At 41.6% G+C, this 24,633-nt stretch overlaps 1 protein-coding gene across 1 annotated transcript in view; it reads left to right on the top strand.

Moving 5' to 3' along the window:
• Positions 1-20,442, top strand: part of klf7b (Kruppel like factor 7b) — a 68,313-nt gene extending 47,871 nt beyond the window's left edge. The window contains exons 3-4 of the mRNA XM_004568940.4: positions 5,567-5,690; positions 12,353-20,442. Of these exons, the coding sequence (XP_004568997.1) occupies positions 5,567-5,690; positions 12,353-12,404 (176 nt within the window). The 3' untranslated portion in view covers positions 12,405-20,442. The remainder of the gene's footprint in view (positions 1-5,566; positions 5,691-12,352) is intronic.
• The last annotated feature ends 4,191 nt before the right edge of the window (positions 20,443-24,633 follow it).

The raw sequence follows: 24,633 nt of genomic DNA, 5'->3' as shown, positions 1-24,633 counted from the left end.
TTAGCTGTTCCCAGGACTGCGCTCTTCTGGACAGAGATCTCCGATGTTGTTCCCGGGATCTGCTGGAGCCACTCGCCTATCTTGGGAGTCACCGCACCTAGTGCTCCGATTACCACGGGGACCACCGTTACCTTCACCCTCCACATCCTCTCGAGCTCTTCTCTGAGCCCTTGGTATTTCTCCAGCTTCTCGTGTTCCTTCTTCCTGATATTGCTGTCATTCGGAACCGCTACATCGATCACTACGGCCGTCTTCTTCTGTTTGTCTACCACCACTATGTCCGGTTGGTTAGCCACCACCATTTTGTCCGTCTGTATCTGGAAGTCCCACAGGATCTTAGCTCGGTCATTCTCCACCACCCTTGGGGGCATCTCCCATTTTGACCTCGGGACTTCCAGGTTATACTCGGCACAGATGTTCCTGTACACTATGCCGGCCACTTGGTTATGGCGTTCCATGTATGCCTTGCCTGCTAGCATCTTGCACCCTGCTGTTATGTGCTGGATTGTCTCTGGGGCATCTTTACACAGCCTGCACCTGGGGTCTTGCCTGGTGTGATAGACCCCAGCCTCTATGGATCTTGTGCTCAGAGCTTGTTCTTGTGCTGCCATGATTAGTGCCTCTGTGCTGTCTTTCAGTCCAGCTTTGTCCAGCCACTGGTAGGATTTCTGGATATCAGCCACCTCCTCTATCTGCCGGTGGTACATACCGTGCAGGGGCCTGTCCTTCCATGCTGGTTCCTCGTCTCCCTCCTCTTTCTTGGGTTTCTGCTGCCTGAGGTATTCACTGAGCTGGCCTATATATAATATATATATATATATATTATATATAATATATATATAATATATATATATATATAGGCCAGCTTATCGAATCCACTTAACGGCTACCCTGAGGTACCCCTGAGCAAGGTACCGTCCCTACACACTGCTCCCCGGGCGCCTGCTTAGTGGGCTGCCCACTGCTTCACTGAGTGAATGGGTCAAATGCAGAGAAAAACAAGTAATTTCCCCATGGGGATCAATAAAGTATCCATTATTATTATTACTGGAGGAGCACCAACAGTCCATATCAAGGACCGTGTCCTCCGACATTAAAGCAGTGCTTGCCTCTCTTAAAGCTAAACTGGACACGGACAAGCTACACTGACTGACCTGAAGACCAAAGCCAGCTCGACAGAAGAACGCATCCAGGCCTCGAAGCATCATTCAAGCTTGTGCTAAACTCAAGAACAAGAATATTGACTTAGATGGACGTACTCACTGGAACAACATCAGGATTATTGGCCTGTCAGAGTTCATCGAGGGACCCTGACCCTCAACTTTTTTCTCTAAAGTCCCAATGAAGATATTTGGGGAACAAGTGGAACTCCGCCAGAGCTGAATCGTGCCCAGTGCACCCTCGTTCCCAAACCATGACAGGGGGACAAGACCGGGGCCAATGATCATGTTTTCATCGACACCAAACTAAAGAGTTGGCCTGTAAATGGAGGAATGACTTGAAGCACAGAGTCAGTGTTGGGTTGAGGAGCAGAATGAGAGAGTTGGTTTATCCATTCATTTATTTCCAGAGATCCAGAGAGATGCGGCGGGCAGAAGGGCAGGGAGGTGAGGTGAACGCGGCTGAAGCATGTAGCCTGAATGGATGAGTTGTGACGGACAGCCAGCGAAGGTTATGCAGCCTGAGCAGGTGAGTAGTGGCAGATGACCACCGAAGCGAACTGCAGGGGAGTTGAGTATTGTTCCAGGAACAGCAAAAGCAAAGTAGAGACACAAGGAAACTGCAGTTAAAATACGAAGATGCAAATAACAAGAGAAGAGCTGAGTTACCACGATAGGAGTAGCTGACGGACTGGCGATGAGTAGAAGGCTGCAGTGGCCTGCTGATTGCCTCTGATGGAATCACAGATGGGTGATGCAGGTCTGGAAACAAGCCAGCACGAAAAAACATCTAAAAACAGCAGACACTCACTCAGAACATGACACATCTGCCATAGATTTCTTTCTTCTTTCTTTTTTTTTAGTTCCTCCACTGCTTCTTTTGTCCTACACTTGTCCAGCTCCCTCAAATCTTTTAAGGACACACTGCACACCATGGAAAGATATGCCATGTTTTCAGCTAATAGCCCTTTGATTTTTACCTTGTTGGTACAAAGTCTTTTTTATGTGTTACTCACATATTTTAAAGTACCTGTCCAGTTTAGGTGGCATTTTGAATCAGATAGTCAAACGCGCTAAATCTATTCAAAGCTATGATCCAGTCCTGGTTTTACTTTTGGCATCTGACATAACTGGTCTGGAAATGTTCAGCGTGTTTTTGTTTCATCACAGCTCATGGGCTGCTTTCCTGTGATATATGTGCTTGTGCATTTATTCAAGTGCCCTGGTGAGAGTTTAATTTACAAGGAGTGAAATGCAGTAGCTTGTATTTTAAATGAGCTGCTCTTACGTTTTTTAGTCAAACCTCCTTCTACCATTTATGCTACCTTCAGTCATCGCCACTTCTCAGACTAAATGATCAAATGAATTTTACACCAAAGCCATCAGCATAGTTTCTAAATCAGAAACTTCACTGATTCATTCATAAAAAACTTTAAATCTTCATATAGACCAGTTATAGCAGTACCATTGGTAGATGTGCTATGTGAAGCCTACTAGGTCCAGCCAACAAGCTGTACTGTCTCAAGACATGTGGTGTCACTTATGGAAACAAACCTCAGCATTATAGTTGACTCTTAATGATAAAACACAATGAAATACAGATGGCAGCTGCAGAAGTTTGGAGAGATGAGATTACCCTGCTCTGAGCCCCCCGAGACACTCTGTCCACAGTGATCCACAACACATCAGAAACTACGGTGGTTAAGAAGAGCTGTCGCTAAAAATTTACAGCAGAGAGACGGGAACGAAACCCAGATCCCTGTTGTGGGAATCTGCGTCAGGCTGCATGAGATTTGACTGGAAAATTTGAATATGCAAATCCTGGAGAGCAGAGCTCGTGATCTGGAATTAATTTAGTCCAACTGAAACTGCAGTGATGTTGTGTCTACGGAGAAAACACGCAGCCGATCAAAGAGATGCACTAACTGTGGGGAAATAAAGGGGAAGAAGGGCATCATTCACAGTCGGATGTTCCTGTAGCACATCATCTTTTACTTCTCGTTGCATCACCTTGCTGTCAGAGCGGCTCGCCACCTCACATCATGGTCCGCATGAAGGTGTACTTTCTTGTAGCTGTACTATACTGCTGCAATGATTCAAGGTGATGAATTGAGACAATTAAACTTCATAAAAAAATTATAAGACAGAGACGTTATGGCCTGCAGTAATACTGCGGACATAAAAAGCAAAAAAAGATAAATAACCTGAGAGAAAGGAAGGAAGCTGTATATGTAAAAATGTCTGAAATGTTCATGTTTCTTTCAACTACTCAGACTTAATTTTCAAACCAGATTGCCATTTCAACTCACGCAGTTCTGTGCTAGGCACCTAAAATGGTACCTTAGTGGGCAGCCTGGTGAACCAACCATTTAGTCGTCTTTCATGCTGCACGCATTCTTCATCCCTCGGCCCGTCAGAAGCGAGCAACTTAGGGTCTCACCAACATCATTTCAGTTAAGGCAGAATCTGTTGTTCCTCCAGCAGTTACTTTGTCTCAACCTTGCTCAAGCTTTTCATCATTTTTCTGGCTCTGACACAAGAGGATGATGATGATAAAAGTGAATCCCGCCAACAAAATTCTGATTGGTTTTATTTTTTTATTTTTTTTTGTAACACCAGACTTGTTTGAATCACTGACAAAGCCAAGTTGTGGGTGGGTCTGGCACCAGGTTTTTTTCTTTTTCTTTTAAATATATGCCTGAGACTAGTTTGTCCATCTTGGCTTTGTGTATTTCTAGTCTGATTTTCCAGGTTGAAAATTCTAAATTTTGATGGCAGTGACGGCTGACTTTCAGGTCCATGTTGTGTACCGCTCGGGCTCCACGTTAGTTCCACTTAGCTCTGAATTGGTGCGTGTTTGTGTTTGTCTCCTTAAGAAGATTGGTGTGTGCTGTGATGAGAGTAGAGGGGCTGCAGGGACATCTGGCTAACTGACTGTAAGCTGCTGTATTACTTCCCATTAAGAGTCATTAAGACCCCAATTATAGTTACCACCCCACAGTTCACACGCACACACACCGGGGGTCTGCAATTACATTCAGACAGTCTTTTTTTCCTCTTCTGCACAGGGTGCAGTAGAGAAAACCCAGGTTTGGTTTATATTTAAAAGCATTGTCCCGCATTTCTTTAAATACTGGACTGAAGCAAGAGGAGCGCTGAAACAAAAGAAAAGTTCAAGGTCATCTGCAAAAATAATGAGCCTCGCTGAGCTTTTATCACAAGCCAAAATCCTCCAACAAAACACAGCATATGGACATTAGATAACTAGTAAGCAGCTATCAAACTACTTTCGTTTTTAAACCAGCACCGCTACAGGTCCAAGGCACTGATGAAATGAAAGAGCAATCTGTGCAAACTGAACTCACGGTTTGGGTAATGCCAGAAGAAAACTTCTGAGTTCAGCCTGCATAAGATACAGAACAGAGACACAAAGATACTAAAACAACATTTACTGCAATCCAGAACCGGTCGTTAGCACTGATGCTATTAGGAGCCTAAGTATGAATTCATGTCCAAAGGAGATAAATAAAGGAGATATTCATGTACACTTCTGAAACTCTGTTGTAACATAGCTAAATACTCATTTTATTATTAGTTGTGGTATTTATTTATTTATTTTTGTGGAAGTGTGCAGGGGGGTTTTGTTAGAAGGCCCAGATTCGCTGCTTTATCTGCTCATCCCGCACAGACGCACAGAGAGAGAGAAATCTCATACAAGCATGTACACAGTCGGACATCTTCAGGTCCCATCTGAAGACAGTCTGCTCCTGCACACCACACACACACACCTCTCAGCGTAATACACACATGCACAGCTGGAAGGCTTTCTATCATGGAGAGATAACTACAGGCTGAGAACAATAGACCATCTCTTCTCCCATCTGGTGAACCGGGGGATGAAACTTCATTTACATTTCAGACCCACCCCAACCCACCTCAGGGTGTGCATATGTGTTCATGTGTGTTCGTGTGTGTGTGTGTGTGTGTGTGTGTGTGTGTGTGTGTGTGTGTGTGTGTGTGTGTGTATGGTGGGATGGAGGTGGTGAGTTTGTGGGGTAATAGAGGGAACAAAACGAGATTCATTTCAGGGTGAATTTGGGATTATGAATTAACATGCCGCTGTGCTGAAAGACTTCATTTACAGCTAATTGAGTGTGTTGGCTCATTGAAATGGCTGTTGTGTTAAAACTTGTCTGCCTGGCTGGTCTCTGGGCTGTCTGGGTGCGTGTGTGTGTGTGTGTGTGTGTGTGTGTGTGTGTGTGTGTGTGTGTGTTTGGAAAAAGCCAGGGGTGGTAACCTGTACATTAGCGAACAGCTGTAGTTTAGACGTGTGAAATTAGATGTAAAAATGATTATAAAATGTGACACCTTCCCCCTCTCTCTTCCTCCCTGTCTCTCCTTTGCAGGTGAAAAGCCCTACAAGTGCTCATGGGAGGGCTGCGAATGGCGCTTTGCCCGCAGTGACGAGTTGACACGACACTACCGCAAACACACCGGAGCGAAGCCATTCAAGTGCAACCACTGCGACAGGTAAACGGATAGGCGGCACAAACACAGCAAACACGCAGTGCAGTTTACATTTGGAGGACTTTGACGTCCTTTATCTGGCCAGGATAAAAAATAGTTTTTAATATACAAGCCAAAGAGTTGTGTATCTGTAAGGTTTTGTTTGCAGCTAATTATTTCCAGTTTGTTTTTGGTCACTGTGACACATTTCTATGTATAATTAGCAGGTATCTCTTCCTGTGCGAACCACCCATACAGTCAATTGATGCACCCTGCAAAACAAATTAGCTTCCTTAGTTGACTGCACACTACTGTCTTATCCAAATATGGTCTCTTCTGCCTCCATAAAGCCAAATCAGAGATGGTGATTCCATCGAGCTGCTTCACTGTTTCAGTGTAATTCCTGCCATTCTTGAAGGCTTCTTCTGCCGGGACAAGTCAAGATGCCTAGTGAAAAAAAAAGACTATTTCCCTCATTAGGTTCCACCAAAAACCTCTAAATCCATTGATTGTTAGTCGTACTTTCACTTACTTAGAACTTCCACCTATGCTGAGCGGTGCATTGGGCAGCTAACAATCTCCATCGTCAGTCAGCGGCGACTGCTTCGGCTTCATCCCAGGCGATGTCGACAGTTTTCAGATCATCCATAAACGTTCGAAGCCATGTGATCTTTGGTCAGCCTCGCTTTCGCTTGCCAGTGTTGGGAACCATGTAATGGCAATCTTGGCCGGGCGATAAGGGGGTAGATGTAGAATATGGCATGCAAAGTGGAAGCGCGTTTCTGCGACAACATCGGCTAAAGGGCGGGTGCCTGCTCTTTGAAAGACCTCTTTGTTCGTTATCCCGGTAGGAAGTTCTCAGTTCGCCATAGGCCTCGTTGCATATTCAAGCAGTCCAAAACTTAGATGAAGAGCTATTCATTTGCAGAGTTGCAAATGAATAGCTCTTCAAGTTGAAGCACAGCTTTATCAGTTTGAGTCAGAGCCATCTAGTACACATCCATCAACATTGGGAAAATGGCACTATAAACCTTCTCGCAGAAGAGGTGAGATCACTGATGTAAGTGTATGAAAACTAAGATAATGTATTAGTCTTTCACTAGTAGGTTAAAGGTTTAGTACTAATACTCTACTAAGCTAGGCTTGGACCTTGACTCTTGAGATCCATTTTTCCCAGCCTCAACAGTTTGCTAGCCAACCATATTTGCTGGTACCTAAGGGCATGTTTAAGGTCTGAGCATTAGCCTGTGATGGAACCATTTATATTAGTTCTTCCTGTCAGCTTTTGTTGTTGTTGTTGTTTGTTTGTTTTTTTAATTGCTTTAGTTTCCAAAAAAGATGTTTCCAGTATGTAAAGTCCATTTTGGGCACAGACACAGATAGCTGGAGATATGACAGCTGAGCGATTATTCCTGTTATGCTTCTGTGAAGTTCGCTTAAAATCCTCCACAGAGGGCGGATGAGTACTTGGTGCATTGTATATATAGAAAACAGACCCTCACGTCTGATGATGAAATTTACATCATTTGGACATGAGTGGACCTCGGTGGATTCACGTATTCGAAAAGTATAACTGAGACCATTTGGCACATTGAATGTAGGCTAAATATATCACAGAGATATCTTATCAGAATCACTGAAAATGATCAAAGTTGCATCTGGTAAGACAAGAGCTGCTAATGAGTTTTCTACTTTTCATGCTCGCTGTCAAATGCAGGAAAAGTTGGCTACAGTATCACAGTGCTTTAGTAAAATGACCTCTGAACATTGCTGACTGTTACATCCAAAATAGCAGGAAGTCAGGTCATTTTTTAAAAAGTTAATAAATAAATTACATGTTTTTCCTACATTTACTGTAGATCTAAACTTTAACAAATTTTACCTTCTTTTATTACAAACAAGGGGGTAAATAAGCACAAATATTAAATGCGAGAAGAGATTTTAAAGGAAAGTGAGCAGCTGTGTGCAAGAGGAGTTCAGGATAAAGTGTCAGGATGAAGATTCACGACTTTATTTTAGAGTATCATCAATTTAATAGTGAAATATGCTATAATGCTAAATTAAATCAGTTCCCAGAGGAATACATGTTAATACTAACGTGTAGATCATGTTATGTATTAAATTGTATTTTTTGTGTGTGTGTTGCTCCTGCTTTACCAACTCATGTCTGATGTGGACAGAGGAAAACAAAAGAGAAGCAGATGAAGGGGCGTACGCTTTAAACTAAAGTCTAAGTCTCCTGCTAGAAAACAACCAGGGATGTGTTTGTGAGTCTGTTGAGAGTCATCTTGTCACTGTTTTGTGTTTGCTTCTTAGAGGAGAGAGAGTGTGTGTTTGAAAGTGTGTGTGCTTACTCATGCTTCTGTGCTGGCAGTTAAATGGATTCTGGCTATTGGCAAGCAGGCTACAGCTAATTGAGTGGCACCAGATGCCAGCTCCACTTTAACATTCACTCTCTCTGAATGTGTATGCGCCTGTAATACCTTTCGAATGAAAGAAACACACGCACACACGCAAACTTTTGCCCTAGAGACAGTGTAATTGGCTGTTGTGGGTTCTCTCTAGTTAGGATTTTAGACATAAACCCCCCAGAAACCTGCTGGAAAGCTTCATAATCCAGACTGAGAGCTGGGACTGTATTAGCTCTTTCCTGGCACATGCATAAATGCACAAACACAGTATGCAGACACCTCACACTCGCATGCATATTGAGCGCAAAGATGTTTAGATGCAAAGTCATATCGACTTGCATGAATAATTAAATGTCCGGGCGTATAAACGCAACACTTTTGACACACAATGGCGCAGACGTAAGCCGATTCAGTCGTAAGCACAGCTGAGGCTCTACCTGAAGCAGGGCTTTCAGTGCGTGAGGTAAGGGCGCCGTTCATCCGCACAGACGCAGATGTTTGCTGAGGCTCTCCAAAGTGAGTCATCAATGCAAAGCATGAACGGCGACATCGAAAAAATAGCAGCTGCTTTGATTAAAAGTCCTTGCCTTTAAATATAACTACAGACATGGATTCAGACTCTTTGTGCAGCAGGCGCATTTTTTCCATCTTTAGGTAAAAGTTTGAATTTGTCCAACACTTTCCTCTTTTCTTTTTGTTAATCTTAAACAACGTCACTGCCTTTCAGAACAACTCGTCTTAATCGTGTTTTCACGTCTCCCTTTTTGGCTTTTTAGTGTTCAAATTACAAGGTTAACATAGCGAGGGCGCACGCTGATTTGTACAGTAGTGGACAAATGCACACACAGACACACACATCTGTGGTGGGTGGAGTCAGGCAAATATTACCATGAGAATGGCAAGAAGTGGCAGGCATGGAGAGGTTAACATTAGCTAGAATGTTCAATCTGACACAATTTCTCCTGGGGAAACAGACACACAGACACACGGCGGTCTGTTATTAATCTCGCCTAATCAAGCGGGGACCCCCCGATGGTTCCTTGGAGCTGGACAGAGGAGGTGCGGGGGGAGAGAAAGGGAGAAAGCAGAGTTTTGAGGAGGAAACAAGGGAGTGGGGGGTTACCAGCTGGTCCTGAGACTCCGCCCCCCCAACATTGACAAAGTAACTTACATGGCCATCTGTCCAGCCACACACACACAGACTGGTGCAGGTGTACAGTAGGTACCACACGGCGAGCTTAGAGCTGAGGGGAAACACTAGACCACAAAGCAACAAGGAGCAAAGTTCAGCTGCACCCTCACTCCACGCTAGATTTTAGGTGAATTAACAGCTGGTCCACGTATACAGAAAACCTACAGCAAAGACAAAAAACCAAAGAAAAGAAAAAAATACAAGAAGTCGTCTTCTTCTGGCATGAGTTTAAAAGCTGACTTTTCTTTTCTTTTTTTAGACGTACATGTTTTGTTTCAACAGCATCCCAGCAACCTTGACTAAATGCGCACTGGTGCGTTGGTAAAGTCTGCAAGCAAAATTGAATCCTGTGGACTGAAGGGCCAAAACTAGAGAGAGAGAGAAAATGACTTTTATTAAAATCAGCTTAGAAGGATCTCACACAGGAGCAGAGATGAAAAAGCAAAAGTGGCTGACAGATGGTGTGACTCAAAACAATCGTCAGAGGGATTTAATGACACCCAGTAGGAAGCGGCACGTTTACGATTCTAGCGAATGCGGCTGGCATCTTATCCTAGTCAACCTGTTGTTGGCGTCTCTCTGCATCAAACACTGTTGCTTCATGGAACAGTGTTTCTCTTATTTTCTTATTTTTTTGTTGTTTTTACTGTCAAACCTTGAAGTAGAGATTATTATTTTATTAGCGCTGGGGAGCAGAGGTTTGTATGAGCAAACAGTAATATATGTATCAGAGCCCATCACTCGCCCCTTAGTGAAAGTGTCTGATCACTTATTTTGCTTTGAGCTGATTGGCTTTCACTTCATATTGGGATCTTCTTTTTTTTTTTGCTATTTTCATCTGGCTTTCTAGCAGCTTGCCCAGCTCAAGGCAGCACACAACTTAGCGTCCTTCAAATGAGGTTTTCTGTAGAATCGAAAGGCTGAAATTCAGAGAATAAATCTCAGCAGAAGCAGGTCGTGCTGCAGTTTAACGATTTGGGTGTTTGGCTGTGTCTGGTTGTCTCTATCTGGAACGAACAACAACCTACCTATACACACAACACACGCGTGCACACGCTCGCACAAAGAATAGGCTTGACTAATTAATAATGAATAAAGCCTCTGGCAAATTGAATTTTTAATTTTCTCATTTAAGTCTCGCCCACATTTTGTTTTGCCTTTCCTTTAGTCATATCGTTTGTGATTTGTTTTATACTGGATGTTCAACTTTAATGTCCTCGCAATTAATAAAGTACTGGCAATAAAATGAAAATACTTGTGACGCTGTCAGTTTAATATTATGTATCGCCAGCACCTGGTTTTGTGTCCCTCTCTTGCATCAGGTGCAGCCAGTACTGAGTTAAATGGTCCGGCATCAGAAAGCACTGCCAGCCTGTCTGCATTAGTGTCCATGTTCACGGTGCATATCTAATTAGTTTCTACAGTACTGTTTTACTCTGAGCTGGAGGACTGACTTGGGGGTCTGGCTGTGATTTATGGCGGTGTTTGAGTCGCATTTAGGAAATCACCGAGGCTGGCTTGGCCTCTATTCATCTTTACATCACGGTTTCACTGGTGTGACCCGGTGAAGCGAGAGCACTTAAATTCACCGTGGTGTTGAAATGAACTACTGTGCTTCTCTACTTGTAGATAATCTAGCTCTCTTTCTTCTTCTCTTAGTCTGTCTCTCTCTGGTTGCATGTTGGAATCTTACTCTTACCTCTAACTCAGATGTGACTCTCTACAAAGAGCTTTTGGAGGTGTCAAAACCATGTTTTAAGAAAGTATTTACTTGAATTTATCCTATAGACTGCAAAATGAATAGTTTGAAATTCAGTGTTTAGAACTGTACATGAAACCAATATTCATTCATTCCTCTTATCCAGTTCAGGGTCATTGGGACTGGGGCCTGTTCCAGAGGTAATTCCTTCTTGGGTACATGTTTCTCCATCACCTTAAACAGACTTGGATAAACTGCAATAACACTGGTCAAGAGTATTGTAAGTGTTAAATGCTAACATTTGCACAACAGTTGGTAAAGAAAAGAAAAGAAGAAATGATTACTTCAATGTCGGAGAAAGCTGATGCTGATTTGTTGTTGAAAAAAAAAAGAAAAGGTCGAGAATTTTACAACTTAGAATAAAGGAAAATTCACGTATTTTGAAATAAAAATTATGTGTGATCATCATAGTTGTTCTACTGATAAAATTATTTCCCTCAGTGGTGGAACACTGATAACTAATTCCATTGCTATTGTATATTCATACATCTGAAAAAGTGCCGCAGGCCTGGCTAGTCATAGTAATAAAGGTAACTTGGTACTTTGCATCATTGGTCACGTAGGACTGAAGTTCTAATACTGCACAGTAGAAAAACACAGGATAACACAGTAGAGGCTGGGCAGTTCTGCCAGTTTGGGTTTCAAGTATTCCTTGTAAATACACAGAAAAGTATTTTAGTGGATTTTGAGGTCTGTAGACTTGATGCTTTTCATTTGATGTCCTCACATCCCCTCTGCCATCATTGAAGAAACTTCCAAACTCTTAAATGCATGTCATGGAGACAAGCAGCACAGAGGCGTCTTAGAGAACAGAAATAAGTGTGTCCTTCCTCCCCCCTCTCTCTCTCCCCTCCTTATCCTTTTTGGGAGAAGCTGTAACCTAAGGAGGAGAAGCTAGCAGAGACATTAGCATAGTGGGGGTTATCATCAGGGTGCGAAAAGTGTGGAGAGTTTCCAGCAAGTACACATTGCCGGTGGGAAGTTCAAGGAGCCTGTGATTATAGGGATTTTCCAAAAATTACACCGAGCCAGTGGGTATTTCAGGGCCCTGGGACTGTGGCTTATTCTCAGATAATAAACAGAGCCGGTGGCATCAATTAGCAACACTTGCCAACCTGATGCATTGTGCTTATTTTAGTGCGAATATACAACGAAAGAGGGCTAATTGAGCCTTTGCAGAGCTGCACATTTGTCATTTATATAACTCTTTTTTTAAATTCATTTTTAAAAATTCATCTCCTGCTTTGCCCAAGCTCTCATTTCACATGCATATTTCATGCTTTTCTTTGGATATTAAAAGGAACATTTCTATGTTTCTCCACAGGTGTTTCTCCAGGTCGGACCACCTGGCCTTGCACATGAAGAGGCACATCTGAAGGACAAGAAGAAAAGAAAAGGAGCAGGAGGAGCACGAGGAGGAAGAGGAGGAGCAGAAGGAGAAATAGGAGGAGAGATAGGAGGACAGAAGGATGGGCAGCCATGCTATCGACTGCCTGCGTCATATCCCCCCCGCCGCCCCTCCCCCAATCCAAACACCAGTAGGCTCAAACAGCCATCGGGGGGAAAGTTGGGCAGGAGGAAAAAGCGAGGAGTAGCTAGATTGTTGTTTTTCTTTAAAATTACACATCACGTTTGCAATAGTAAACACTTCACACACACCTGTCTTTGAATGCATCACCCCGGTGAACCCCGGACACTCTCATGCAGCTCTGGGGGCTTGGACACTGCCAGATCAACATGTACTCAACTTGCTTGACAAAACATTTTCTCGCCTTCTTTCTTTTTTTCTTTTTTTTGAAACTTTCTCCGTAGTCAGTGTGTTAAACTTATCGAGTCACTTTGGATGAGCAGAAACTTTTAAATATCCATGTAGTCAGCTGTTAGTGCTTTACCGGCTTTTGAAATCAGATATTCGACTGTTTTTTCTTTTTCAGCTTTCTTGCTCTTTTCTTATCGACGTTTCTCATACACGGAACACACAAACCGTCACCTGCCGCAGTCAGCTCCAGTACTCATTGTGAAGAAAACAACAATGCCAAATCTGCAGGAGAGAGACTGTACGGATTGACTCCCAGCACGGGTGACAATCGAACCCACGGCCCGGGACACCGCTGGTGTGCCCACGGGGCCTCGGTCAGCGGGTGCCGCTGCAGCTCTCAGGCTCTCCTCCAGTGGGTGTTTTGCATCTCTCACCTTCACCGAGATGCCTGCCGCCTCCGCAGGCCATCTGACAGAAATGCGCAGCGACACTTTCTTCCCTTTTTTCTACTTAGAGGACGATAATTCTTCTTCTTATTGTTATTTAAAAAAAAAAAAAAAGAATGACAAATTTTTTCTCTCTGTGAGGAAAAGATGTCTTAAAACTCACAGCAATGTGTTTGAGAAGAAAAAAACTACAAAAAAAAAACTAAAAAAAAAATCTAAGAAGACTTTAACAGAATGTGTGGGATGAGAAGGAGAGCGTTGTTGGTCTTTATAATCTCCATGTGCACCGACTGCATCTGCAGACTGCAAGAAATCAGTGGATGAACAAACAACAGAATCACACAGACTCTCAGAAAAGGGGTTTGTGTCTGTGCTTTTTTTTTTGGACTAAAATAAAAAACAGAAAGTAGAGAGGTCTTCATTTGTGTGCTGCTCTTTCTGCCCTGTGACTCCCTGCAGCTGAAAAACAAAACCTTGTTATGACCTCTGTGGTCTCGTACTCTACAGCAGCCGGGCAGAGGATTGCTTAAAAACTGGGAATATGTTTCTTGGTTATTTGTTTTTCTTTTGTTTTGTTTTTTATTTTCTTTTTCATTCTGATTCTGAAAGTCATCCTCGAGCGCTTTCACAGACTCTGAGATCTCATCTCCCTGGCAGCACTGCGGGGCGAGAATGGAAGCTCAAGAGCTGCTTTTTGGTTATTCACGTGGAACTAAAGATGCCAGCCGACCTTTGTGTGGTGGCTCTGAATAGACACGGTCACATCGACCTGTCAATTTTGCTTGTTTCATATCCACTGACTGCACTGACTTTTCTTTTTAATTCTTTCCAATGTTATCTGTGCTTTTTCCTTTTTCTACGGCGAAAAAATAAGGATAAAAGGAACACAAAAGGAAAAAAAAATCATAAAAGACTTGGAAAAAAAACAACACAAAAACAATTCTGTCTCACTCTACACGCTGCATACAGAACAAGCACACATGCTCCGTCAACACACACACACACACACACTTACACTGCAGTTCTTACGCTCACGGCTCCTCTTGAGATAAGACTAATAAGATTTAGGAAAATAATTATTAAACTAATGAACAGAGTTGGGGGAAACAACACACACTGCATGGCAGGCTTTGTTGCAAACGCACACACTTGCTCATGAACACACATGCACGCACGCACACTCTTCCTGGAATTATATGTTCTGCTCCCAAATCTTTTTTCACAGTAGGAATTTAGCAACTGTTGTTTAGCAGAAGAGTATCTTAGCTCTCGGCTGGAGGTAACAAATGATTCCAAATCCTTTGAAGTGAGAAATCAGCTTGTTCTCAGTTCCAACAATCACCCACATATCCCTCACTACAGCTTGTGCCTCTCATTTAATCAGCGTTTTTTCTGGTTTTTGGTTGTTGTTTTTTTACTTCAGAGACTTTGGTTACGTTGTTGGTTACAGTTGAGTCAGTGGTCAATGTTTTCATCGGAAATAATCATAAGAAAGCAGCTGCGGCAGATCTGAAACATTAAACCAGCAGCAGGCGTGTAGTATTATTATTAAAGATGGTTTATGCTCGTGGGAAAAAGTGCTTCAAGATGACAAAATTGCCTGAAACGTTCAGGATAACCCCTGATGTAGCCTGAAAATTGAAGCTGTTAGCTAGACTGATGGGGGATGTCAAAGCTTGCTGTGTAGAAATTCCAGCTCTGGTTTTGATCTGGCAAATCAAATGTATTTTCCAACTTGATGGTGCTGTGTAAAAACTATGTTATTTTTGACAAAATACTCAGCACCCACAACCATATAGATGCGTCCTTTTCATGACTGATTTAACACACGTAAGGTTGAATCACCTGAGGTTCATAATGTGCAATGAAAACACTGACTTTTATCTGTGCCCTGAAAGTAATCAGCAACAATTTTAATGTAAAAAAACAGAAAAGAAAAAAAGATGGATCTGAGAAAACTGAGGTAAACGTGTGTCCACACTGCCTGCTTTCTTTGCTCAATAGTTGATGGGGAAAAAAAATTAAATTAAAAAAAAAATGCACTCGCCTTGCATTCGGGGCACTCGGCACCAACAGACGCTACCGCTGCATCCGCCCACCACCACCCACTGTATATGCCCCGCAGCACGTGCAAACAGTCCATTATTCACTGCTACTGACTGGGTGCAGTTGGGGTGAGGGTGCAGGTTCCTGAAGCTCGCAGGAGGTTTTCACATCCCAGTGTACCCAGTCATCGTGCCAGTTGGCTTCGCCAGCCTTCATTAGGTGAAACAGCGAAAACATTCCCCTCCGATGGGGAATGTTGGGGGGGGTTATGGTGCAGCTTCGAACAATCGATACCAAAAACCTCCAGCGTGGAACTGCCCTTCAGCCACGGGCAGAGTCTCACCACTCAGGAGAGATCAGTGGGAGACCGCCTCCGTATGAATTCAGTGTATCTAGTGGCAGCTTTCACTATTAACTCTCTCTCTTTCTAAATATGACAAAGCAGCCCGTGTGGGAGGCGAATCCAGTGTTTCACTTTTGATTTCATTTGCCCCGTTTGCTGGTTTCCGTTACAGAAGCTGTGTCGATGGTCGTGTTCGTCGTTATTGGATAATGCAAAGTCATGCCGTCGGCGTCGAGGCATGCAAAGAGGCCCTCCCATACAACGTACAATCATAGAGGGATCAGGATTGTAGCACTTTTGTGAGGCTTTTGATGGCATGAATGTGTTTATGTGTGCATGTATGTGTCCCTGTTAGGCATACTGTGATGGGAAGCAGTCATTCAGCAAAGAGGTTTATAACTGACTTTTTAAACTGGTAAACAAGTGTGCGGCTGTGTGAGGGAAGAACTGGTCAATGCATTTGCTGTTGGATTTTTTTCTTTGGTCAAAGCAATGGCTGACAATGTGTTTATTAGGGTTTTTTTTCTTTTTCTTTCCTTTTGACCCTCCAATTATTCATTCATCCATGCATACAAGTCATTGAGCTTGATGACTTGCATCGCATTAAAGAGATGCTAATTCATGCCTTGCACTACACAGGTTTATCTTAAACCATGTAAAATCAGACTGCCTGACAGATTAGTTGGCATTCGGTTCAAATTATTTGGAAGACGGCTGTCGTTTATATGTTTATATGTAACTATAAAAAAACGTAAAAAAAAAAAATCAATTAGTGGTTTTTGTGCCTATTTATAAAAAATAGGAAGCAGCATTTTGCATTCATGCTAATTTAAACTTGACTTAAATTAATCTTTCACAAACTTTGAATTAAAGAATGCTAAAAAGCAAAAACATTGTGCTTAAAGGATTCTCTAAGAAGATTTGTCGCTTTGAGCACATTTCTGTGTTGGTTTTGAGCAGTTGTGCCACTCGCCACACGGGCAAAAAAGCTAAATTGTTTGTTACAAAAACAAAATTAAAGATTGTAGTGCTTGCCAGCATGAAGCGATTGCAACTCACAGTTCATCTCCTCGTAAATGATAACCCCTCTTGACATTCGACAGATCGCAAAGTCACTTCAGATACAAATTCACATTTCATTCCCTTCACGTCTGAGCCTGTCAAAGCAGGTTTTCTGTCACAGTGTTGCCCGGGTCTCCTGTCGTCTCTCAGGCTCCTCCAGGCCCGGCTAGCTGCCGTCCCACAGCTCTGATTAGCATTAACTCTCGGTCCTCTTCTCAAGTTGCAGTTCAGCTAATGAGATAGCTCTGGGTCACAGGGAAATTTAGTGGTCTGGAGAAAGAGAAAAAAAAAAAAAAACAACAACAGGGACCTTGAGCCCGACTTACACCCAGTGGACACATTTGATGTAGAACAAACAGAAAGTCCTGTTAGCGCAGAGAAATATCAGGAGACGGTGAGATACTCACTGAAGAGGCTGAACTTTCATGGAAAAAAAACAAATAAAAAAAAATCATTTACCTACATGAATATCCAGATCATTAAATCAGCCATTGCATTTTATCTCATGGATTACAGATAAAATAAATTACCATTTATCTGCAAAGTCCCAACAGATATTTAATCCACTCCACGTCCCCCGATCCTCCCCCGTGGTTCACAGTTAGTGCCATTCTAATTTTCCTCTCTCCCTCCATCCTCACCCCATCTCTCCCTTTCTGTCCACAGCAGTTGTCCATGCACTATCAGCTGCGGGAATGCTGAATGCACACTTTACACGTTTTGCCCAAAGATTTGCATATCTGCAAGTTAACTGCTGTGAATGTAGTAGATGTAGTGGAAAGAGCTGAGATGCAGAGGTGCAGAAAAGGAGTGGTGGATGGACGGTGGGAGGAGAGGGACTGTTGATCTTACATAACCGTTCCTGTTAAAGCGTAATTACTGGTATGCTCCAACGCTTCATGCTTCATAACATTCTCGGTCCTCTCGTCTACTGTCAGCTGGAGCCGAACTCATTGTTCACAAATGTAAAATAACGTTTTCATGGTCTTATAGGGTGCCTGGTATAGTGGCGCTAGCAGCTTAAGCAGGAGTGAAGTAGCTTTAGTTTAAGTTAGCTTCTTAGCACACTGCAGATAGCACTGTCAAGTCTCATTTCAAAGTCAAGGTGGGCTTGAGTCTTTGGGAATGTTTAACCATTATATAAGCAACTTCAGACAGGTTTTCCATTCCCTTTCATTAAATGGATAGAGTTTAGGGAGAATCTGGAGAATTTGCTGAAGGTGGTTTCACACTGAAGGAAGAGTCTGAATCTTGTTAGCTCTCTAAAAGCCTTGGTTATGTTAATGGGAATAAACATTTTCTCTGACAAAGAAAACTTACTAATTCTAAATTTAGTGACCTGAAATTCAGTTTTAGATGATTAGCCTGTTAATGCTGTTTAAATTAAGTGTAAGCTTTTTCAGTAAGAGAGCAATAGCTATGTATATAGCTAGTATTCGCTGGCTAAATAGCTAGCTAGCACTAGCTATGTATAATAGTAGTGCTTTTACACCAAAAAGCACTAGCTATATAAAAACATATGTAGCTAGAGAACTAGCTTGCGAGCACTGATTATGTACAAGTGTAAAAGCATAAAAGCAGACCAGAGAAAAAGGCATCAAACCCAGTGTGAAAACGACCTTCAGACATTCTCTGTGGCCACAGTTAGTTGTTTAGACACAGTCCTTTGATGGATAAGGCTTCAGTTTTCACAGTTTTCCACCATATCGTCCTGATGAAGGATTGTCACTTCTGGCAGCTTTTGTAAATAGCGTGAGATCTTTCATGCAGACCGCTCTGTCTGTAATTAACCATATGTGGCGAACAGCATCGCTCAGACATTTCAGCGTTTCTATAGATCTGCTTTAGTTCTTGCAAACATTGCACTACATGATCATACTTAGCTATTGCACTCTTCATGTGCGCGCACTGCTAGCATAGTCTGTTGGAGCACTCTGTCAAATATCCACTTAACATTTGTTACATGACCAGGATGCACATGGCCACCAAGAACTATTTTCCACAGGTCACCTTGCAGCAGATCAGACTGACATATCTGCTTAAAACTCCAGTTAAATGCCTTTTTCATCACTCTTTCTCTGGAGGAATATGTCGTACTCTGAAAACACTCAGTCATGCTGTGACTTGGTTGAACTTTCTTGGTATCAGTGGCATCCCAGAGTGACGCTGTCTGTAACTACTGTGTTTGTCCATGCTTGATGTGTCAGTATATAAGAGATTCACAGATCTTAACCCTTCTCCTTGTGTCTGTATGTTTCACTTCACCTACACCAAACCCTCTCTACCAAAACCACGACCATCAGAGCCCTCTGGGACCCAACACGCTCATAGATATCCAGCTGTTCTGAGAAGTATTCTCAAGAGCTATGCAGCTTGGGATCCCCAAGCAGTTCTTTGGTGAGACTGCAATAACTTTTCAACTTTACCAGCTTAATGTCCTCACTGGGTACAGTTTTTTTTTTTTTCTCAAATGACTCATCCTTGTAGGTGCTTTACACACTCTGTCAGTTAATCTGCTCAGTTGGCCTGATGCCTGATGCTTTTAGTTAACAGACTCCTTCTTGGAATCCTGTTCTGTCAGTATGTATGTGGCAAAAGGATTGGTACCAAAGAATTAGGTTTCTCTGTGCTATATTGTTATGGGAAATAGTGCCCTGTCACAGCCAAGGTAATATTTGTTTCACTGACTAACAAGTTTGCGTTGAAATATTTGATTTTTGGCACATTATTTTTTTAGGGTATCAAAATGTTCAGTCCAGAATGGCTATTGTCTGTTTAAACATTTTTTTACGTGTGATTTTATGACAATTTTATGCAATCATATGCAATCTATACAATTTTTATTTTAGTTACAGTCACTTTTGAAGACTTCCCATCAACATTTCAGTCTACAAAAGTCTATAGCTTTAGCAGGCTATCAACCGTATTCCTTAGAGATTACATTTCTGAAATAGTACAGCAAAATGATTTTGAAGGAAATATAACGTAACTGTTAAAATGATGCAATCATGCTGCCAGGCAACCTCAAATCTTTCAAACAGAACACTTGTGTAATTTAGGTTTAACCTTAGCTTTCAGAAAAGATCTTACTTGTTCAAAGTGACTGTGTATTTATATGCCTTTTGTTGTAAGTAACATGGTAGAAATGACATGCACTTTTCAAGTATTACCGTCCACGCTAACAGAAAGTTTATTTGGTTCCAATCCTTATGCCACATATCGTGTGGCCAATCCAATATTTGTATTAACTGTGAGTGGTATTTCAGCACCTTTGTATGGCCCACTGTGTGTACTCAAACCACAGCTGTTGAGGGATCCCACTTATATATTTTCTGGGATGAATGGACATGTAGAAAAGTGAATTAAGACAAGCAGATGTGTTTTCACCATCACGACATCCTTCTCACCTGCCCTGCAAGGGCTCTGTAACTCCGTTCATATCAACCTTGGATCCATGACCCTTCACTCCACCCCGCCCTCCTCTCTTCTCTCACTGTCACCTCTGTTGAGTTGAGTTTCTTTTCCGTTCTCTTGTTTTACTTACGATTTTTTGCTGTACAAAGTGTTTAAAATATTATTTGTATTATATGATGTTAGTATGGTAATGTTCTTTATTAAGGAAGAAGAAAATTTATTTTTGTTACTGGTCTGTTTCATAATTCTTTTCTAAATTGGTATTGTAAGATATCTATGCAAGAACTGTTAAGTGGAGCATTTTTATTTAAGAATGTAATATGTGTAATAAATGGTAGAATCTGCTTTTGGCTCTTTTCGGTTTTGTTCAGTCAAACCTCACATAAGCGTTTAACATTAATGAAGACGATTCAAAGCACAAAGTGATCCCATCTGGTGAAGTTCAAATTAAAATGAAAAATACGGTAACTAAAATTTATCACGTTATTTGCATGCTGTTACCGCTGCCTGGAAATGTTTGGTCATCTCCCAACACACTAGGTTAGAAGACAAACACAGTGATACACAGTGATTCAGCATGAATACACATTAATGTTGCTGTTTAATTACAGTGGTTATTATTGTTGTAATGACAAATGTACTGAACAATCTTTTCTTTAATATTCTTTTGGTTGTTCCTATTAAAAGCTGAACATTGTGACCCAAACTGAATCACCAATGACATCAACATAAAATTCCAGTTTTTTATTTAGTTTTTTATTTTGCACAATCTGATACTGATATGGTACTGAAAACAGGAATGCATTTATGTGCTGAAGGACAGATGGTGTTATGAGCTGATAATTCAGTCCTAACTCCTGGAATGAAAAGTTTGTTTTACAACTTTTTATTTCTAAGCAATTAATGCCACGATTAAATTTCTTGAATAAATTGGTTGGGTGACCAAACAAAAAAGTAGTGATTGGCCTTTTTACTGATGGCCTTTTTACTCCTTACAGAGGCTAAATGGTTTAGGTTAACCCACACTCTGTGAAAACAGCCTGAGGGCTAATGAAATACAGTCAAAAATGAAAGGAAAGAAAGGGCAACAAGGGGAAGTAAACTGAGGGAAGCCAAATGTTAACAACACAACTTAGCACCATGAAATGCCTTAATTTCAGTAACAGCCAGAGAGAGCTAGCAGCAGCAGGTGATGTGCCAGCAGGCTCAGTTCAGTTCAGTTTTATTTGTATAGCACCAAATCACAACAGCAGTCACCTTAAGACGCTTTATATTAAAAGGTATAATTGAGTTGTTGGTTCAATTATTTGTTCAAAAGCAGTCTAACGATGTGTGAGAGATCGAGAAAGTAAGGGGGCCCGCAGAGACTGCTTATGTATGGGGCCCCGAATTCTGGACTGTGCCCCTGTCTCTGCATATAACGCACACATTTTGCTTGCTGTGGGTGTCAAAATGACATTTTTACTGTGCACTTTGTGATTCACACACACAAAAAGGGATTTATGTTAGGCTAGTGTAGCTGAGAGAAGAAGAAAAAGCGAATAAAAGATTTGTCTCAACAACAAACAGCAGGACTTATTTTTCCTGTTGAGATACAAGAAAAAAACTATTGTTTGTTTACATTACAGATTTATCTTCCGATTTCATTTTAGGATCCATGAAATGGGAGAAAACAAAAAAATATTTCATCACAGTTTAAACTTCGTTTTTCCCGATCAGTTGAAGGAAAATCCAACACAATGTACCAGAGTGCAGAAAAGCTGTTCCTTGATCATGTCAGAAACGTTTGTGAATAATAATTTTTCTCTCCGGAAACACTTTCAGTCTGTGACTTTTCAGCAGCAGATTACAACGAACCGACCGAGGAAACAACAGCCATCCATCCATCCTTAAGAGAATCAAAGAGATGTTTCTTATTTAATTTTAGCTTGCAGGAAATATAAAATCCCCCTGGTACAGGATGCCCTTGGGCCGCTCTGGGTCTGTTTGATTTCAGTCACCTTTTTTCAGAGTCTGAATCTGGCTTTCACATTTACAGTGCAGGTGTGGGACGATTTCCTTTTGCTTTGAATTTCTACATAAACATCACCTCTCCAATATAACTCTTGAGATTTCCATATTATGTACCCCATAAAGCTCAATGCAGCTGTAAAAACCAGCGAAATCTTCTTCTGTTAAAGGGTTCGGTTCCAGAGCACTTTGACAAGACAGGCAAAAAAGAAAAAATCTTCTACAGAATTACTGAAATCACCCCGGTGTGGCCAGCCAGATGTAATTATGAGTAACATGGTAGCACATTACTCCTGCGTAATGGCCATTTAAGGCAGATGGACACATCCTGTCAGGCCGCAGGCGAGAGCACAGACGTATGGAGGGACAATGGCACGTAGCTGCGACAGAACAGCTCATAGTCTCAACACTGGTGATAATTTCGCTCTTTATTACAAATTAAAACAATCTCATGAATATCTATTGCGCCCCTCCTGGTAAATGGCTTCATGGTTTTTAATTAGAGCTAAGTTGTCAGTGACTGAGCTGACACAAACCCATGTCATGCGGACTAAATGAGGTAATCAAATAATTAATGGCTAACTGGGGATCAATTAAGCAGAAGATACGGTGCTCATAGAAAGCATATCTGCTCTGTTAGTTTGTCCTCTTACATAGAAAATGCCAGTTAACTAATTAAAAGGGACCAAAGTGTGATTGTATTTTCCTGGCAAGACAGACTTGATGCTCATTCCTTGGATTTAAATCATCTTAACAGGTCTTTTACTGTAAATACAGACTTGGCACTTCTACATTTGCCCATGTTTTCTTTGCTTACAGAGCACTGACGATGAAGACATCTCAGCGGAGCCAACACGGAGGATTATTATCATTTCTCAGCAGTGGGCTGTGTTGGCTAGAAAATGGGAATTCACAATGCTGATTAGTGTGGGCATTTTGAAGTTTTGCAAGCTTATTCACTTCTTGTCAGAGGTGGGGAAGGGAGGCGAGCGAGCTGTTTATAATCTTATTCAGCAGCATTAGCCCGTGTAGTGTTGGTGTAGTGTTTACAGAAACAGCAACCATCAGCCTTTCTTAACAGCAGAAATAAACAGAAATGTGGTGAATTGCCCCATAGCACGCTCTATACTTATCTCCCAGAAGGACCGTGTCAGCTCATTTAAGTGACTCTTAGACCCAACTGCCCACCAGCAGCCACCCAGTATAATGCTGCTCTGTACTAAAAGAGGAAATCATCACAACAGCTCTGCACAGAACAACAGCAGAAGATTTAAAATTATTCATGATGGTGGGAAAACAAGCTGAAATAGTATGAATGCTAGTGCATTTTTTATTTTAAAAAAAAGCATGGTGAGTTTAAGTAACTCAACATGCTTAGGGACGTCACTCAGTATTGCACAATTATCCAAGACCTTCAGTTTACTTTCAATGTTGTGTTTCACCACTGCTCAAATGCTAACTTTATACACTGTCTAGTACTGACAGACCAGCTATTGCTGTCCAACTTCTGGCCACTTTAGTGCAACAGAAAGAAGATCTGGCAAGCAACACTGCTATGTAAGTATTTAGATTGAAAATGAGAGGTTCAGCAACAAGGAGTAGCTGTTATTACTGTTATACTGTGAGGACGAGGCAACTGAAACACTTTAGAGAATGTGGAAGAAACACTACACCATCTGCAGCCTTAGATAGCCACACCCTTCTTTTTAGCTCCCACTTCAAGTAAAATCAGTGTGTCATCACTTCCTGTAATGACACAGAACTTATATCATAACAGGCAGAAATATCTGATGTATATGTGTTTTTTTGTTCTTTATATAAAGAGCCAGTGTAATTAGACCAGGTCCCACCCTGTTCCAAAACATGTTAAATCTGCAACATTACGCCAGGTTGTATGAAAGCACTGCCTACTGACCTGCCAGGGTTTTGCTGTTTGTTTGGTTGTTTGATTTTTTTGGAAAAAGGCACCATAATTCACAAAGATCCAAGGATTGTGGTGTAATTGTGGTGTACAAAGCTATACACACACCTTTGGCTTTACTTCACAACTAACTGTAGGCAGTAGGAGATCTAGCAACATTTCAAAGCATGTTTTGAACTTTGAACATACGTTTTTTTCCTTACTTACGAATGTGAATCACTATTTTTTATTTACTTTTACTTTCTTTTACTTGATTTACTGTTTATAACTCTTAGACCGATGAATGTTGCCTGGCTTGCAAGTGAAAGTATGAACTGTCTCACTGTCAAACAGACTGGTAATTATGATGATAATGTTAGGGCAGAGATATTGAAATGACTATGAACCACTCTGTATATATGGTATTTAATTATTGTCATTTGCTCGCACTGATGTGGGACAATACCCCAGCTTCTGATGTACAGTGTGACTGTGCAATGATAGTAAAGAATGAAGAGAGATGAAGCATGTACGCTTGTCAGCCTTTATGATTGGTCATATAGACCCAATGGCTTTTTTTTACATGATTTAGAAACCCTTCATTTTCTTAATGACTTGATAAAGA

Source organism: Maylandia zebra, linkage group LG16, assembly GCF_041146795.1.
Source record: "Maylandia zebra isolate NMK-2024a linkage group LG16, Mzebra_GT3a, whole genome shotgun sequence".
Taxonomy (NCBI): Eukaryota; Metazoa; Chordata; class Actinopteri; order Cichliformes; family Cichlidae; genus Maylandia; species Maylandia zebra.
This window is presented reverse-complemented; position numbering and strand designations above follow the sequence as displayed.